We start from the raw sequence: 18,000 nt of genomic DNA, 5'->3' as shown, positions 1-18,000 counted from the left end.
ATTACGTTATAGTGAAGCAAAGTACAACAATTCAAGGCACCTGAAAAATAAGAAACTTTTTTTCTGTAGGCCTAGAAGAGTATATTACAAACACTGTTTCATTCAAATATGAACAAGACATGCAAATCAACAAAAACGAATTTCTTCATGTGAACTTCTTATATCTTCAGATCTTGTGATTCTCCCCAGCGGGTACTTGTACAAACATCAAATTTTGTCTTTCTTGACATACTTTGCACCACTTGCTTTCGTTGTGACTTGGCCTCGCTGAGTTCCCTAGAGATCAATCCATCTCCTTCGTCAGTGGCAAACCACTTTTGACAGTTGAACACCTGATGATATGCGGACATGTAAACAGCAATATCCACCAAGATATTTTAAATGCAGAATACGACAACAAAAATCTCTATGTAACATATGCAATGCATGCTTGTTGGAATCAAGAGTGGCCACCGGCCAGTCTGTCGCTGATAGTCAACTACTTTCTTCTGCACCATAAAAGTATGTATATTTGTATGGATATGACGTGCAGATGAAATGCGCATTAATAAGCTGCGCAGAACGTTAGAAAAACATACATTTTTTAATGTTATTGATGGGAGCGCTTTCGCTACTGCTAAATTATCAAACTCATGATGTTTGATTAAGCATCTTATCCGGAGCATGAAATCAACTTTCAATTCACGTCATATCAGAAGACAGGGGCTTACTTGCTCACAGCCAATGGAGTTGCAAGTAACGACAACCTTATCGAGAAACCAGCCAGGACCGACACCAGTGTTATCATGGCCGATCTCTATTTTGGTTAGCGGGCTCAGCAGAGTGGTGCTTTCCACCTCACAGACGTCAATTGATTTCCTAATAAAGAAGTATGACGTTGTTAAAACTCAGACTAGGTTGAAATTTAGCAATCTACCCATAGGGTAAAAATACGAAGGAGTGAAATATCAACTAAAATGCATAAAAACAACATTTCTACTTTTTTAAGAAGTTACATTTATCAATTTTGTTGTTTTTTGTAAGATTATTCACATACAAAGGTTTCTGTAGCAGTCATAAACGAAAAACGACATGTACAAGACGTTAGTTTTACGTTGGTAAATGACAATCTCTATTCCACGTCACCTTTCAAACTTTCCATGGAGCGTGATCCTTCCCGAACTTTCCATTCCCTTTCTTCCTCCATACAGAACTACATAAACTTCAGCATCTGTCCCTGCCCCTCTGACGTCACCTGGGAATGAAGGTTGATGTGACAGCCATCACTGTTGGCTGGCTACATTTAGTAATAACTTCGGTTTCTGACTCGATTGAGAGAATATTTATTTTTTGGCTGAGTAAACCTTTTTGAAAGCTTAATTACGGCAGTTGCGCATGGAGACTTGTTGATTGACTGATGCAGGCACAGTCACTGTGATTGACAAGTGAAGTTTTCTCTTGTTGCAATACATTGTGCTGCATGTGTAAATTCTTCTACGCAATAGGTGCCGCTAAACACCGAGAAATCCTCGAAGTATTCGCTCAACTGCTCACGTTCCGGATTATACCGACCTTGCTTGAGGTTAAAGTATCTTTTTTCAAAGGGTTGAGGGTTATCGATTGAGAACCATAAAGTATGATTTGAACTATTGCACGTATAAAAAACGTAGAAAAAAGGTTGTAAAAGACTTCTCATATAAACTTTGAAAACACACCGGTAAAAACTTGAATAGTGTACGGGATTCCGGCATCTCTTCCCCCGGTAACGAGCTCACGAGATATTCGACCGTCGTCCTCGTCCTTGGCGAACCAGCGCTGGCACGGGTAGGTGTATGTGCTGCCCATGGTTGAGTCTTCAACAACAACTTTGTCTAAGAACCATCCCGGCGAAGCCCCGCTGTTGTCGTGTTCTGAAAGACAATTTTAGAGTTAAGTTGATATTTAACAAATAGATTTGTAATAAAGTTTAAATTTCATTGCTGGTTGCTGACTGGAGGGAACCGAACTCGAGTCTCCAACATTGAAGTCGAGCGCGCCACCGAAGAACCGTCTCCTTACTGCATAGATTAACATGCAGAGTAAAGTTTGCAGTTACTGAGTTAGGTTGAATTATGGGACGTTTGCAAAATGAGTCCAACAAAAACAATTTAAAAAAAAACTCACCGATCCTGATCTTTTTTAGCTTTCCGAGATTGAGACTGGAAACGGTAAAAACATCCTTGCGTCTTCTTTCGAAATTGTTTTTGTTGTTGTCCAAGAGGAGCTTTCCGGAGTCACCTTTCTCTCCAAACAATGTTATATGAACGTTGGAATCCGTGCCTGCCCCTCTTTTATCACCAGTGAAAACGTTAACGACGTAGGAGTTCACTGAAAACAAACAAACAAGTTTGAGAACAAGGAAGCCATTACCTTACTGAGGTTTGTTGAAATTATCAAAGCAGAAGTGCAGATTTTAAGGGTAAGAATAGGAACTTGAAACATAGCTTAAGGAATTAGCCCAACCAATCACAATGTAGTAATATGCTTACAGTCAAACTTCGATACTATGCCACCTTGCTATTATGCCACCCTCGTTACTATACCACTTTTGATCGTCACCAGCTAAATTCAATAGAAAATATATTTACTATGCCACCCCTTACCCTCGCTACTATGCCACATGAGAGTACAGTATTACAGTATGAACGAAACAATTAACGGTACGAACGAAACGATTAAACGGTGGTAAAACGGCAAAAGTATATGTATGTGCATGTAATGTATTCTCTCAAGTTATCTACTGTAGCTCAGCCCAAAACTATGAGGAATCGTCAGCTGGCGCATGTTCTTTCGGTGAATTTCGTACACCTCGTCGTCTAGTCGATCGCATGCTTGCATCACACTTGGCTTCCTGCTTTTCTGCTGCATGAACCTCTGGGCAGTGCTCCATGCCCGCTAGGCTTCCTCGACCGAAACGATTTCCTCCTCAACAGTTATCTCATCATCTTCGCTTTCAACCGGCTCCTCGCTGCGCAGCATCTCCTTCGCAATCACATCCAGTGTGAAAGACGCACCAGTCTCAAGGCGCTCATCAGCTTCAAGAAAGTCAGACAGCTCGATCTCTTTGTTCTCGTGCATCTTTTCCTCGGCAGGCAGCGCTTCCCAGATCTCGAGCAGATTAACATCATCCGGCTCAGATTGGATTTCCTCGTACAATAATAATCGTACAACACAACGTGGCATTACATGGTCACGTCACAAGGCTGTTTTTACAAACTCTCGCTACTATGCCACCCTCGCTACTATGCCACTTTCCCTTGGTCCCGAAGGGTGGCATAGTATCGAAGTTTGACTGTAGTGTATACGGTTCTAATGCGTTAAGTTAGGCTACTATTGTGGCATAGTTGTTTTTAGGCAATATTTGAAATGGAATTTCATTTTGTAAAACCCAGATTAAAAAATCTGTAGCTATTTTCTAATACAAACCGCTGGATATGCGAAAACCTTTGACATTAGCAGAAAGTCTGCTTTTGTGGAGTTATTAAGTTATAATTTATTTATTGAGTTCCATTGAGGATAGGGGATCTCCTGACGAAGAAGCAGCAGGCCAGCGATTCTCCATCAAGTATCAATTCAGTATTTTATTATTAAAAATGCATGGAGAATCAGCAGAGCCCTATTTATGACATATGCATTTTGCTCTATTAGTGCAAAGCATCATCAGTGCGTTATTCAAATAGAAGTTATAATTAGTTTTCTGCACTGCACCAATACGTCAAAAACACTAATGTCTGTAGTTTAATCAGCGATTTACTTTTAGATCGAGCAAGAGGATCTGAGCTTCCTTCAAGGTCCCTGAAGAGTTGTTGATCATCGCTCAACCACTGCCCACATGGGAAGTAAATCCTTTTCGACGGTTTCTTCATATTCACAACAACAATCTGTGAGGAACGGTTTGTGAGTCATAGGTGTGCATGATAATTTGTGGGGGCTTTCACAAAATAGTGTAGAAGAGTTTGATTGGTAAGCAAGGGCGTTTCTATTTTAAGGAGCCTAAATTAACCTAAGTTCGTTTTACACAAAAATATCAACACAGTGCTTTCAACACCTCTTTGACCATAGCGACTAGAAGAAAAAGTGGCTGCTAGAATCGATGCTCTAATCAACAGACGAACTAAAGTCAATATCAGTGATTTAATGACATGTGTTTATTATTGAAATATTGTTTAGCAGAAACACTTTATCAATTAATGAATGACTTGTTGTCACTATTAACTTGGTGGCTGACTTAGTGGCAAGAGTGTCCGCTTCTAAACCGATGGACATGACTTCGATACGTCATAATCATCATTTTTGGCTTGTGGTGGCCCACTGCTGAGCGAAATTCTCCCCTTTTTGCCCCCTTTTTTAGACCGATACTTTGGGCCGTATTAAATCATGCCAAAGAGTTTTAAGTTTGGAAGTGGTACTACATCTTATTCCTGCTTGTCACTCAGTAAAGAGAGATGAGTCTCCATACGGCTACGTTGAAAAGAGCTGAGAAGCAACGTCTACATTATTATTGTTATAACTTACCCTGTCTAGAAACCAACCAGGACTGTAACCTTGATTGTCATGCTCGACCCGCAGCTTCTTTAGTTGACCAACGTCGGCTGACTGGAGTCTAAACACGTCAGATTGGCCACGTTCGAATGCGTTTCGCTTGCTGAAGAAATTAATATGTTTAAAACACGTGTTACAAGATTGTACAAGAGCAAGTCAATAGAAAATCACTCAACAAACACTACCACACGATCGACCATGGTTTATATAACGTAGATGAGATGTTCCCTTTAATTCTATCGAATAACATATCGGTGACATGTAATCAAAAGCGGGTTGACATTATCAATTGCAAAGGAAAAATATCAAAAGAGCAAAAATGTATGTAATATTTGCAATTACCCTGATTTCAAATGTAGCTTTGAAGATTTCCCCTTTGAGCCACGTAACGTCACAAATACGTTTGCGTCTGTTCCGGAACGACGCTTTTCTCCTGGTATTGATAAAGCATTGTTCGTCAACAATGAGATGTGACAATGAAAGACATTCTAAGCAGCGAAATTGGTCATTTTACATTGATTCAACGTCTGCAGACGTTGAATGTAAAAAATGACCAATTTTGCTGCTTAAAATTGTAGGTACAGTGTTTATAGAACGCGTCGCGCCAAGTGTGATGTTATTTATATCAACACAACGAGTGCGTATGAATATCTCAACAAACTAACAACAGCTTCTTCGGAAACTAAAATATCAAGTCACAATGATTCGAATCTCGACGTATGCGGTGCATCAACGTATTTAAACGGTAGATCTTTAGTTATTGGGGGTAAGTGGGTGGAACATGTCACCGGTAGCAAAACTTCAATTACAAGTGAAAATTTGATGAAAGAATTTCGTCCGCATTGAATGTTGGCTACCAAACTATCTGTTGTAGGTCTTCGATCTATGAAAAGGATAAAGGTACCATGATTGATCACAAAATAGTGAATAAGTTCGTGTTTTGAATTTGTTATATTTATAACCAGCAAAGATTACCAACGTAATCTTATTAACATTCCATGACCAGTTGACCACAGTCAAATTGTGAGCACGTGCATAGTGTAGAAGTAAATATTGCAGCAAAAAATAGCAACTTTTGCGGATTTTTATGTGATGATGAAGGATGGAAAAGTAACAACTAGCCAAACCACAATATATCACGTACCAGTGACAACAGTAATTTCATACGTTGTCCTTTTCGACTGCTTGCCGTTGACAGCGTTTAATCGCCTGGAGATTTGGCAATCTTCTTTGAACAACGACAACCAATGCTCACAAGGAAATGTGTAAGATCGATCATATTTTGTGTCTTCAACTACCACTTCCTGCGTAACAAGAATTTTTTTTCGCACGCTTGGAATAAATTACGTCATCAAGAATGAGTGAAGACTGAATGAAGTTGAGAAAAAGAAAATTATTGCAGTAAAGTCAAGATTTTACTCTTCTCACACAAAACAAGCTGTGGAATACTTTCAGTTCATTAATATTAATTATAAACGCATAATGACTTCCTCGATGACTAACACCTTTTAGACGTCCTGTAAGGATATCTTGCAATTTGAACTGAGAGGCAACGTGAGTAATTCACTCTCAGCACTGAATTTAGAATTGCCAGATAGAGTGTCAAACAGTCATCATTCAGGAATTGATTTGAACCTTGAACTTTAGAAGTAATTGACTTCATTATTTCTATTCCGGTAGAATTCTATTGAACAGCAGTTGAATCTTTATTGAAAGACGCAACCAAAAGTTTACAACGTGTAAAAGCGATAGCAAATCACATCCAATCCAGAAAAGTGTTGAAAGAGAAACATGTCGTTTGAACCCTTTAAATAACCAAAAAATGTAATTCTTTAAAATTGTGATTGGAAACACTGCACCTGCAAAAACCAACTGTCCCGTTCTGATATCCCATCGTGCTCGATGATGATCTTTTGAACCTCCCCGACGTCGGGGCCTGCAAGTAACCGCAATTTCTTATTTGATCGAAATGAAACGAAACTTTATACCAGAAAGGGGTGATTCGAAACCAAATTTTTCACTAAGAAACGTCAGTTAAAGCATAGTCACGAGTCACGACGAAAGAATTTTGTGTCAAAACAAAATGTTTCAAAATATTTGCGAACCGTCTTTATTCTAAACATCTAGCCTATAAGCCTGTACGATTTGTAAAAGAATAAAGCAGCGCAAGGACACGGCTCAAGTGACTTATGTTTTAGAACACTTACTGCGTTTTGAGATTCTCGAGCATTTCGTTTTCGTTTCGAACACGCAACGAAACGAATTTCAGTTGATTCGATTGAAAACAAAGTTTGACACAAAACGAAACAAAATCAGTCGAAACGAAACAAAACATTTTAAAAATTCGAACAAAACACCCCACTGGTAATCGTCTCTTATGTTTTGTTTTTGAACAATCCAGAAACTCACCTTTGTGTTTGAACATGTGCGAAGAACCTTTTGCAAAACGAAATGCTTTGTTCGGTTTAGAACCAGATTTTTTAAACAGTCTCCACTTAGGGACTTTTCCTCTCCGCCCAATCAAAGTGATGTAAACCTGTTGAAAGATGATTTTATATTTCCTGTTGATTAACAGCCTTCTACATCATACTTCAAGGTACCTCGGTAAGAGGAGTTTGACATACAACGTAACAGAGTGACCTCAGGGAAACAACTACTTTAAAGTTTCATAAATAATGAAAAGCAATAAGGTTACCTAACACAATAAGCTACTTTTTTAGGAAATTCGTCAAACCGAGTTGTTCTGAACTTGCCTTGGCGTCTGTTCCAGCACTTTGTTTGTCTCCTGTTCTGACAATGACCTTGAACGTGACATCTCCTTTCACTGGCCTCGACCTTCTTGCTAACGTTCCTCTCCGTGTCGTCTGCATGCTCTTTCTGAATGGGAAGGTAAAAATACTTTGACAAATTATAAAACAATATTGTTTTACGTCAAGGAGAAGTTTTGTTTCATCCATGTGGCATCCAGGACTGTGGAGTCGAACCACAAATACTTAATTGCAACTCAATTACTTTTGAACCCCACTATTCCCACTACGGAAAGATCAACATTCCTCCGACAAGTCAACTCTGATGTTTCAGAAGCTTAAAATCATATTTGCTTTTGAAACGTTCCTCTAGGTTTTTCAACAAGGCCTATGATGAAAACGCTCGCGTCGATATAAAAATTCAAACCGGTGAAGATTGGTTTATAACGCCAGAGAGTGGTCAATTCAATCGTTGATGATGCATGCTTTGAATAAATTAGATAACAATGAATTAAAGATTTGCTCTGGGACCAATTTGCAAAACACCAAAAGCGTTACTTTTCAAAACAAGGAAAGTTAAAAAAGTTAGTTTATTTAAAAGCAATGAAGTAAACCTGAGGAAGGGTGGCTGGTCAGATGAATATCTGGGCGCTTGGGAAAAAGGAGCACTAGCAGACATGTATCTGTACGCCGATGCTGACCATATTCTTCTCTGTAAAAGTTTACCCATTAAATTCTACGACGTTTAAGTTTTTCCGAACAATTTTCTAACTGTAACTTTTACTTATTTATCGATTTTTGAAAATGGATACAAATGCAATGACTGTGCAGTATCATTAAAATAGAACGTTAAAACTCCCTTGCTAGTGCCAATGACCTTCACGTTAAAAGTAATTCCATTAACTTGCCGCATACTCACCGGGGGAGGCCCTGGTGGTTCAGGGTTAAACTTTCGGGCAAAATATTCAGAAAGATGCGGGTCTTGATACGAATCATACTCTGGTCTTGTAATTACCTTTCCGTTTACAACACGTGGGTACACTGTCAATGTGCCTGTCATGGGGGCAGGGCTGTATGATCTCGCTGCAAAGAAAATGCAAATCACATAGAGAGGTTTAAGTGGACACGCAGTAAAGAGTTTAAAATAAAAAATATGTGCATGGTTTCACCAAAGTTAATAGTTTTTAATGCATTAAGCGCGTAAACATGTAGTTTAAACTTAAAGCAAAACGTGCATGAATACTGCAATAAAAAACTGCAAAAAAAACTGCATATCGCGTCGGCAAAGAAAATCACAATTGATTTAAATTGGTTGATTAGGTCACAGTTAATATAAGACAAACATACACCTTAGTAAAAAGAATATATATCGCGGCACGTTTAAGTTTCACCTATGTACTTATAAATCAGTACATAGAAACATAGAAACAATGGCAATACCATTTCATAGAAACAAAGCATTTCTGAGCGAAGTAAATCGTAAAAACTAAAATTAAAGAAATATAGCCTATAACGTAAATAATTAATTCAACATTAACACCAACGTGGCTGTGGGGAGTAATGATGCTTTGGTTCCTTGCTGTGCTGGGGACGGTGAGGTGTGATGGTAACGTCATACTGCATAGGTTGTTTGTCTGGCATGCCACCATTTCCGTGCCAGGCCGCCTTGACAGGTTTGTATTTTTGCACTGGAGCGTTGCTGCTCGAAAGGCTGGAAGCTGGACGTCGTTTCACAGGAGCAGATGAAGGTCGGGCTACAAAACAAGAAACCACTGGTGTAATCCTTGAAATCTCATTTGTTTGCTTTGATAATATAATCTTTGCAGTTTACAGAAACACAGAGCACTCCGTACGTTTTTAGAGTATGTTTTTCTTGTGAAGGAAAATTAGAAGGCATTTTAAATATACGCTACAATCTATGTACTCTGCTAATGCTATGATTTTCTGCATCGCATTCTACCTTGAAGTTGTGTAATGTGAAAGACGAGATGCACATTTTATTTCATGAAATATGGCATCTGCAGATTACAAGTTAATCCGCGGCAACTCGCTGTTGTAAGTTGTGACGTAATATCACAAGATGCTCAATGCTCACTAACCTTTCCACTTCTAAAACAGAGCAACTATAAAGTGTTCAATACATCTACTACGCGAGTAGACTAAACTGTCTACTAACCGTATGATGGGTTTCCATGTTTTGACAAGCCATAAGGCGGGCTAGGTTCGTGAGTGTACATCGGTTGCCACGCTTGTGGCCGCCTCGGTGCTGGGCACAGTTCAGGTTGAAGGACCATTGTCATCGATGGCGAAGAATTCATGAACTGCATCTGATTAAGTATGAAAAGTAGGACATTAATAATGGAATATAGTTGTCCAATAATTTAAATAGTTTCAACATTTTTTGTTACAGGGTGTATCGTACGACTGCTAAAGATACAAACACAAGTTCAATCCATAGCTTACATTTCTGAAAAGTTATGCTTTACTCATTGCTTTAATTCTTAAATAAAAAGAATCTGCCAAGTTTTGCTGAGGTGATCGCAATATATTGCATCGTTGTTTTGTTTTGGATATGGACAGCTTTGTCTGACGCGAATAAATAATAATAATAAATTGTACTGAAATGTTTTCTGGCTACTTTTGCACTCCCACAGTTTGTGTACAGTTGAATGCCTTTTATTTTTGTACGTTTTATTTATTTTTTATTTGAATATGAACATTTTTGTCTGATGCAAATAAATAATTACAACAATTGAATAGAATATAGAAAAATCGAAACAATCCCATCGATTACTGATAACGTTCTCAGTCTGTGAAAACGTTTTCCACAGACACATATTGGATCTGATCAACTTCAAACCTTAATTTAATGCTGAATTTCAAAAATTTTTGAAATCTTATGTTACCAGTATGCTTTTCTATCGAAGAACTGACCGTATGCGACTGCGATAGCTATCAAATGCATTTGGATCTACAGAACTATATTTGATTTAATTCGCTTTGCTTTTTTGCTTCGCATTGAGCACGTTTTGTAGTATTAATAGCTTTCATTGTGTTTAGAGTCTCATGCTTATTGCACTGAAGTGCTGTAGTTTTGCCCAACCAGTTGAAAAGTTCAATCTCTTCCATGCTATGTTTATCTGATCTATGATTGAAAAAGATGATGTTACAATGTGTAATTGTGTATATTTTCTGTATCACTACATGAACGTTCACTCCATTACGCACTACAACATATATAATTATGTAGATCTAACCGAAGACTGAACTACTAGAACAATAGTAAATGTCAGATTTTTAGAATCTATACAAAAAAGTCAACTACATTGATAAGAATAAAAACATAACTGTTTCTGCAACTCTCTGTCATATACAATATGTTAACCTCACCCTATAAGATCAACATCACTATGGTGGGTTGATCAAGCAGAATTCAATCGTATTAATCATCAGTAATAAAAATGCAGAAATATATATTTATATGTTTTCGAGCAAGAATGTTGTATTGATGCTAGGAAAGTGAAAAATGTCAATTAGCTGTCATGTATCGATGAACACTTTATAATATATGTCATGTATGTCATAGAAATATATTACATGTCATGACCATTTCATGAAAGCAATTTCATTAAAACAGTGATGTCTATCAATACAATTTATCCATTAATATTTGGACTTTTTCCTGCGGCTTTTTTTATCAACTTTCCATTTTTATTACCATAGACAAACAAAACAAAGTAACTTTAGCGGGTTTAACATGTTTTATTATACAAAGAGATATAAAATAATTAAAAAATCAACTCAAACGTTTTGGACACGTACGTGTGTCCTAATCAGGAATTACTTAAATCTGCAATATACATAAAATGAAAAATTATAAGATAAATCGGACTATGCACTATAACTGTAACAACACTCCGAAGTCCCAGACTGAAAAGCACAAACTAAACAAGTGATACAAGAATGATTAAGTTTTTAAATTATTTTTGTTTAAGATTCTATTTTTAAGTCTACATACGTTTCTACTGAACAAAAAAACACTCCTAAGTAAATTTTACAAGAGTATGTCATATTTTCATATAACATTTCAGAATAAGAATAATTTTTAATATAAAAAAAATAAACATTGTGAGATTGTGATTGATGAAACATTGATTCACAAGTTTGAAAAGTTTATCACTGAACATGAGATTTTAAACCTGTTGTTCAGTTGACTCTTAAAACGTTTCTTGGGAAATTAAACAATTATACAGTAGAATTCGCCTATAACGGCACCTCTAGGGGATTTGCAAAAACTGACGCTACAGCCGAATTGACGTTATAGACGAACCACCGCAAACTATTCCACAACTGTCTTTTGATTAAAGAAAGAGGTGTATAATCCAATCAGGGTTACTGTGTACCACCAAACTGACAAAAGGCACACAGAAAATACAGTAAACAAAGAAATTGTTTTAAAAAAATAACCTACAGCGAAAGGTACAGGAAATTTGCACAATACAGCTCGTTACATGCAGTAGTAGAGAAGTTCATTGTTTATTAGCAAAAAAGGCATTGTTCTTGAGCTGTTTCGGATTTGACACGGATTTGACACAGCTGTAGAGCTGCTTTTTACACGTGATAGTTTTTCACGCGGGGAAAAAAAGTTTAATTCAGTTAATTAGTTTATACAGTAGCCTACAACTGTTGCTTTGAGTTGTTTAAAGGTCAGCTGTAGAGCTGCTTTTTACACGTGATAGTTTTTCACTCGGGAAAAAAGTTAATTCAGTTAAAGTCCCAGCTGAGAACGACGTAGCAAAATAAAGGGAATACATTTTGCAAGCAGCAGCGCTAACTGGATTAAAAGACTGACCGTTCGTGGTGGAGGTGATGGCTTAAAGTGACGTTATAAACGAACAAAAGACGTCTGGGGACCAATAAAGGGTGCTGTTACATGCGAATTGACATCATAGGCGATGCTGTTGTAGCCGAACTACAATGTACGTAAAAGATAGGAATTCTGCCGGGACCGAGCGAAATGTGACGTAATAGGCGAATTGACGTTATAAACGAAGCCGTTATAGGCGAATTCTACTGTATATATAAACATTAAACATCATGTATAAAAATCATTGTTTCTAAAATTTTTGAACTTTTCCTTCATTTGCTTAACATTATTTTGAGATTAATTTACTTTTTTACTGGTCTCTTTAAATAATTTTACTTTTCTTAGATCTGTCCTTCAGCAAATTAAAGACTATGTTATTTATCTTTCAGTTAATGTTTCAGCAAAGTAATGTTTTTTTTTTAATCAATATGGCAATCAAATGGTTTTATCGGCATTAAAAAAATTTGGATGGTATTGTCTTTTTTTGTGCTAATTTAATAATAAACTATTCTTAAAATAGCTGCATAGGGTTGAGCATTTACAAATCATTGCGCAAATATAAACGTTTACCAACAATTAAAAAAAATGTATAAAAAAATCTGATTGATTGGTTAAAATAGAAACTTTAAAACAAATTGCAAAATTTTTAACATGAAATATAGGCCTATATAACAAACCCTGTAATAACACAACGGTAAAATGAACAGTTTAATAGGGCTAATATGTAAAAGTAATTATATTCCGTTTCCTTACACATTTACCACCAACTGCAACAACCAATATACATTAATATTTGCCTCAACATGACATTTTTCATTCTCACGGAATGGCTCGTTTCGGTGAGTCCGATTCGGTGAGTCCGGTCCCTATTAGGTGATTTTTTCAATTTTTTTTTTAAATTATTGGGTACCGTAGCCTAATTATCATTGCCGTTTTAGGGTTAGGGGTTAGAGGTGAGGAACTCACCGAATTGAACTCACCGAATCGGATTCACCGAATAGTAGCAGACCCTCAATCTCAACCTCCCATAGGGACTTCACACTGTGTCTTCTAATAAAATATCTCGTCAGAATCATCAAAATAACAAATGTCAATCACCTTGGTCTTTGGTTTGATGTACGGTTTACATCTCATTGTATATAGTTGTACTTAGTAGAACTATTAAACTGAAGTTATATTCTATACGTAGCTCAAACGTGTGTACACTGAAATCAGGTGATACCTTGGCTAGCTAAAAGCAAGATTGAAAAGTAAACTCAGCTCAACAATACACGAAGCTTGAATGTGAAACCCCTGCTTGTGTATCACAATAAGTAACAGACAAAAAATGTACAAAACATGTGACATAAAACATGTAACACAATACTTTCAAAATGTTTTGTTATGTCAACTTGGAACTGTGGCCTACTTTTGATGTACTGATATGTCATGAGAATATGTTATTATTTTTACAACATGCATCAGAAATGAAAGTGAAGAAAGGCTAGACTATAAATATATAAGCTGATTGTAAGATTAAGTTACATAGGCTAATAGAGAAATACATTCAACAAATTTTCTGAATTTTACACTTAAAATAAACAAAAAGGTAACTCTAAACTAACTTTATCTGGACAGTCACACATGATTGCATCTTTGAAATTTGATACAACTTGTTTAAAGGTTTTGGTTACTAACTTTGAAGCAAATTACTTTATAGTTGAAAAGCAACATTTATTCAACAAAATCCTTACCTTGCAATGCTTTGAACAGAAATTTCTCAGTGAGCCACTTTACAAATCTTTGAAGTATATTGGTTTCATTTGAAGAATACAAGGTTAATGAAAGAGTAAAATAACACAGTGAAACATAATATATTTACCAGATCTCATTCTGAACAAATAGACAACATGTAGCATTAAAAGAATTTTAAAACAGTTGCTTTCAAACATTATACTCAACTAAGTAATTGACATGCATATTAAAAAGAGAAAAATTCCATAACTACATCAAAAAGTAATTGTCAAATGCAAGAAATGTACCCTGATAGCTCAGTGGTAAAGCACCTGACTCAAGATCAAGCGATGCTGGTGCGGCTCCGGGCTTTGTATGCTAACATTGGTGTAACGTTGATACCATATAACTATAAAATAAAAGATACACAGTGGCTATATTTACTGTATGTGATAAATACAGTCTGTGAGGCTAAATTCCTCTGTTTACTTGAGCAATATGCTCATTTACTTTGGCGTGCTTCAGAGGCTGCATTCACTATATAACAAGGGCCTCAAACATGCAGACCACATGTAACATTCATTTGGTACGATATTCAGAGCAATTTGAGTTTGAGACCCTGCTATATATATGGTATATCCTCTCTCTTGGACTACTACCTTAACGCGGTGAGAGAGTTTCAGTGCCTCGATGACCTCTAGAGCTGTACTGGCAGGAGCATCTGCTCCTGGTAGGGTCACCCATGCCAGGTTGGTCGAAAGATAGAGGCCAGACAAAACGTAGTCCCTCGACCAGGGCAGGAGAGCCCTCTAGTCCAGTAAGACTATCTCCTAGTGATGGTGTCACAAAATCAAACCACTCTCTTCCAACCTGCCATGAGCCAGCATGGAAGCAGTACGGCTCGTGAAATCACATGGAATAATATGTCAACCACTAGTATCGCCACTAAGAGGAGGCTACCTCCGGATCCTCGCATGTCGACCAGGAGGGCACATCAGCAGCCCCGGACTGATGTGACAGTTACGACCAGGGGTTTGCATCAGCAGCCTCGGACTGATGTAAGACAAGTGAACAGAGGAAACAAGAAGAAAAATAAACAAATTTTCAAATTATGCACATACAACCCAAGGACAATCAATGACTTAAACAGTCACGCACTTGAAACAATGTTCCATGAGCTCGAAAATGTGAATTGGGATGTGGTCGGCCTAGCTGAAACCAAAGTCATGAAAAGCCAAATTACAACTCATAACACTTCTAATCACAAACTGTTCCTATCAAGTAATGAAACCTCTCGATCTAACGGAGTCGGCTTCCTGGTACACAAATCCTATGCTCCCTTTGTGGAAGGATACCAACCTATTTCTGACAGACTTGCTGTGTTACGTCTTCAAGGAAAATTCTCAAAACTAGTTCTCATACAGTGCTATTTCCCTACCTCATCCCACCACGATGAGGAAGTCCAAGAACTATATGACAAAATCCAAGCTATCATTGACAACGTACCAAAAAGAGATCACCTCTTCATTATGGGAGACTTCAACTGCAAACTAGGTCAACTACATAAAACATTCCCGTCATCAATTGGAAAACACACTCTGGCGACCGCAAATACAAGAGGCGAACTACTGGGCCAGTTCTGCGTAAAAAACAACCTCCAAGGCACTAACACATGGTTCCAAAAGAAAAAGAAAATGTTGTTTACTTGGACCTCTCCTGATGGGAAGACAAAAAACCAAATAGACTTTATCCTATCACGCACCTCGTCTTCTAGACTAAACGTCCTGAACAGCTCTACCTTGAACACTCCTGACCTATCAGACCACAGAATGATACGTACAAAATTTAGAATAAGCTTCTCATGGCCTCAGAAGCAGAAGCGGAAACCAATCCAGAGACCCCACCTTATGAAACAACAAGAAGTCGCTGAACACTTCCAAGTAAATTTACAAAACAGATATGCCACCTTACAGCAAATGACAGACCCAGAGTCCATACAAGAAGCTATAACCGCAGGACTACGGAAAGAATCAGAAGTTGTTCTTCCCAGATATATGCACCAAGACTAACCGAACTGGATGTCGCAACAAACTAAAAAAGCCATCCAATCTAAACACAAAATTAGAAAACAACATGGATCCTCATCTACTCAATATAAAATCGCTAAATCTGAGTCGAAGAAGCTCGTGAAAAAAGACCAAATGAAGCAATTAGAAGATAAAATCGATGAACTCAACACCTTACCTCCACACAAAATCTATTATGCTGCCATAAAGAAACTTAAAGCAAAACCTAAAAACATCAGTTGGGGAATTAAAGATGCAAAAGGAAACATCCTCACGAGCAAAAGCTGTATCCTCAAACGATGGGCAAAATTCTATGAAGAACTCTATCACGACAATCCGCAACAGATACTCATCGATGACTCTGCCTCTGACGAAATCCCATCTATTTTAAGAAGCGAAATATCTAATGCTATAAGCAACTTAAAGTATGACAAATCTCCCGGTATAGACGGCATTTACTCGGAATACCTCAAAGCAGGAGGCGAACCTCTAATCACAGCACTGCTTCATCTCTTCAATTCTATCTTAACAACGAAAAAGATACCCAGCAATTTTAAAGAAGCTCTAATAATTGTAATCTACAAGAAAGGCAATAGACTCGACTGCAGCAACTACCGTCCAATAAGTCTACTCAGTCATGTATACAAACTCTTTATCACTATCATTGCGGCACGCGTAAAAAATGACCTATATGCATCCCTCCCCCCTACACAAGCAGCCTACCAACCAGGAAGAGGAACAATCGAGCAAATCTTAGCGCTGGAACAAATCATAGAAAAGTCTATTGAATTCAACAATCCCGTTCATATCACCTTCATTGACTTCAAAAAAGCGTTTGACAGTGTTAAATTACCCTACCTTTGGCAACTTCTGGATAAAACTTCCATCAACAAAAAATACATCAACCTCTTGAAAGCAACGTACGACGATTCTAAAGCACTAATCAAAACAGACATCGGAACAACCAGACGAATTGATATTATAAAAGGTGTTAAGCAAGGAGATGTCTTGTCTGCTATCCTGTTTTGCATCGTAGCGGCTGCAATAATCTCAGAAACAGAAAATAAGTGTACAACTGGATTCACCATCGGCGGTCATGTAATATCCAACTTAAGCTACGCAGACGATATGGCCATTTTGAATAATTCTAAACTGAAAATGCAGGAATACCTAGATGCTCTGTCAAAAAATGCTGCTAAATTCGGCCTCCAAATAAATGTGTCCAAAACCAAATGTATGACAACCGACAAAACTAACAACACACTCAATCTCACTCTCTATGGAAAACAAATAGAACAAGTACCAGAATTCATATATCTTGGCCACCGACTATCCGCAACCAACGATGGAAAGACTGCAGTGCAACACCGAATTGGCTTAGGCTGGGCAGCATTTGAAAAGAACAAAAAGATTCTAACATCCAATAGACTCCCAATCAAACTGAAAGCAAAAATTTTCAACACCTACGTTTTACCAGTCGTGCTGTACGGTCTAGAATGCGTAAATTGGACATCATCAACAATGAAAAAACTCACTACCTTCCAAAATCACATCATGAGAAGCATGACCAACAAAAGGTTACTTGATCACATAAAAAAAAAAATAAATAAAAAAAATAAAAAAATAAAAATAAAAAAAAAATAAAAAAAAATAGAAGATCTTTTAACTATGACAAAACTACATCCAATTGCAGCAATAATAAAATCAAACATTTTAAAACTGTTCGGCCACACTAAAAGATCACAATTCGGAATCAGCAAACTTTGCACAGAAGGCAAAGTAGAAGGAAAAAGAAAACGTGGCAGACAACCAAAACGATGGCAAGACAACATTCAATCATGGACCGGACTCCACTTGACGACACTGGGCGAGTTGGCTCAAAATCGCCACTCTTGGAAACAAATAAGCCATGTTGATGCGCAATCTGCCGCAGGCGGAGATAACGACTAATGATGATATATATGGTAGGCTAAAGTAGCCTCTGTCTAAAAGATAAATCAATGCAAGAAAATAAAACCAACTGTCCAAATACATTTTTTGCAAATGC

The 18,000-nt window shown here is 37.4% G+C and overlaps 2 protein-coding genes across 3 annotated transcripts in view; one reads left to right on the top strand and one right to left on the bottom strand.

Moving 5' to 3' along the window:
• The window catches only part of LOC145771544 (lipoxygenase homology domain-containing protein 1-like), a 40,192-nt gene extending 26,149 nt beyond the window's left edge, over nt 1-14,043 (bottom strand). For both annotated transcript variants that reach the window (XM_082583246.1, XM_082583247.1), the window contains exons 1-17: nt 13,908-14,043; nt 9,484-9,634; nt 8,852-9,061; nt 8,227-8,390; nt 7,922-8,019; nt 7,314-7,437; nt 6,970-7,096; nt 6,420-6,496; nt 5,705-5,864; nt 4,903-4,993; nt 4,534-4,663; nt 3,773-3,899; nt 2,143-2,346; nt 1,695-1,889; nt 1,126-1,234; nt 711-858; nt 233-332 (exon numbers count right to left, since the gene is read on the bottom strand). In XM_082583246.1, the coding sequence (XP_082439372.1) occupies nt 233-332; nt 711-858; nt 1,126-1,234; nt 1,695-1,889; nt 2,143-2,346; nt 3,773-3,899; nt 4,534-4,663; nt 4,903-4,993; nt 5,705-5,864; nt 6,420-6,496; nt 6,970-7,096; nt 7,314-7,437; nt 7,922-8,019; nt 8,227-8,390; nt 8,852-9,061; nt 9,484-9,634 (2,215 nt within the window). In that variant the 5' untranslated portion in view covers nt 13,908-14,043. The remainder of the gene's footprint in view (nt 1-232; nt 333-710; nt 859-1,125; nt 1,235-1,694; nt 1,890-2,142; nt 2,347-3,772; nt 3,900-4,533; nt 4,664-4,902; nt 4,994-5,704; nt 5,865-6,419; nt 6,497-6,969; nt 7,097-7,313; nt 7,438-7,921; nt 8,020-8,226; nt 8,391-8,851; nt 9,062-9,483; nt 9,635-13,907) is intronic.
• A 680-nt stretch (nt 14,044-14,723) lies between these two features.
• Nucleotides 14,724-15,956, top strand: LOC145772552 (protein CFDP2-like). The gene has a single exon (XM_082584414.1). It carries the CDS (start codon nt 14,724-14,726, stop codon nt 15,954-15,956), a length of 1,233 nt encoding a protein of 410 aa, XP_082440540.1.
• Nucleotides 15,957-18,000: the final 2,044 nt, after the last annotated feature.

This window comes from Aplidium turbinatum, chromosome 6 (assembly GCF_918807975.1).
Source record: "Aplidium turbinatum chromosome 6, kaAplTurb1.1, whole genome shotgun sequence".
Classification (NCBI taxonomy): Eukaryota; Metazoa; Chordata; class Ascidiacea; order Aplousobranchia; family Polyclinidae; genus Aplidium; species Aplidium turbinatum.
This window is presented reverse-complemented; position numbering and strand designations above follow the sequence as displayed.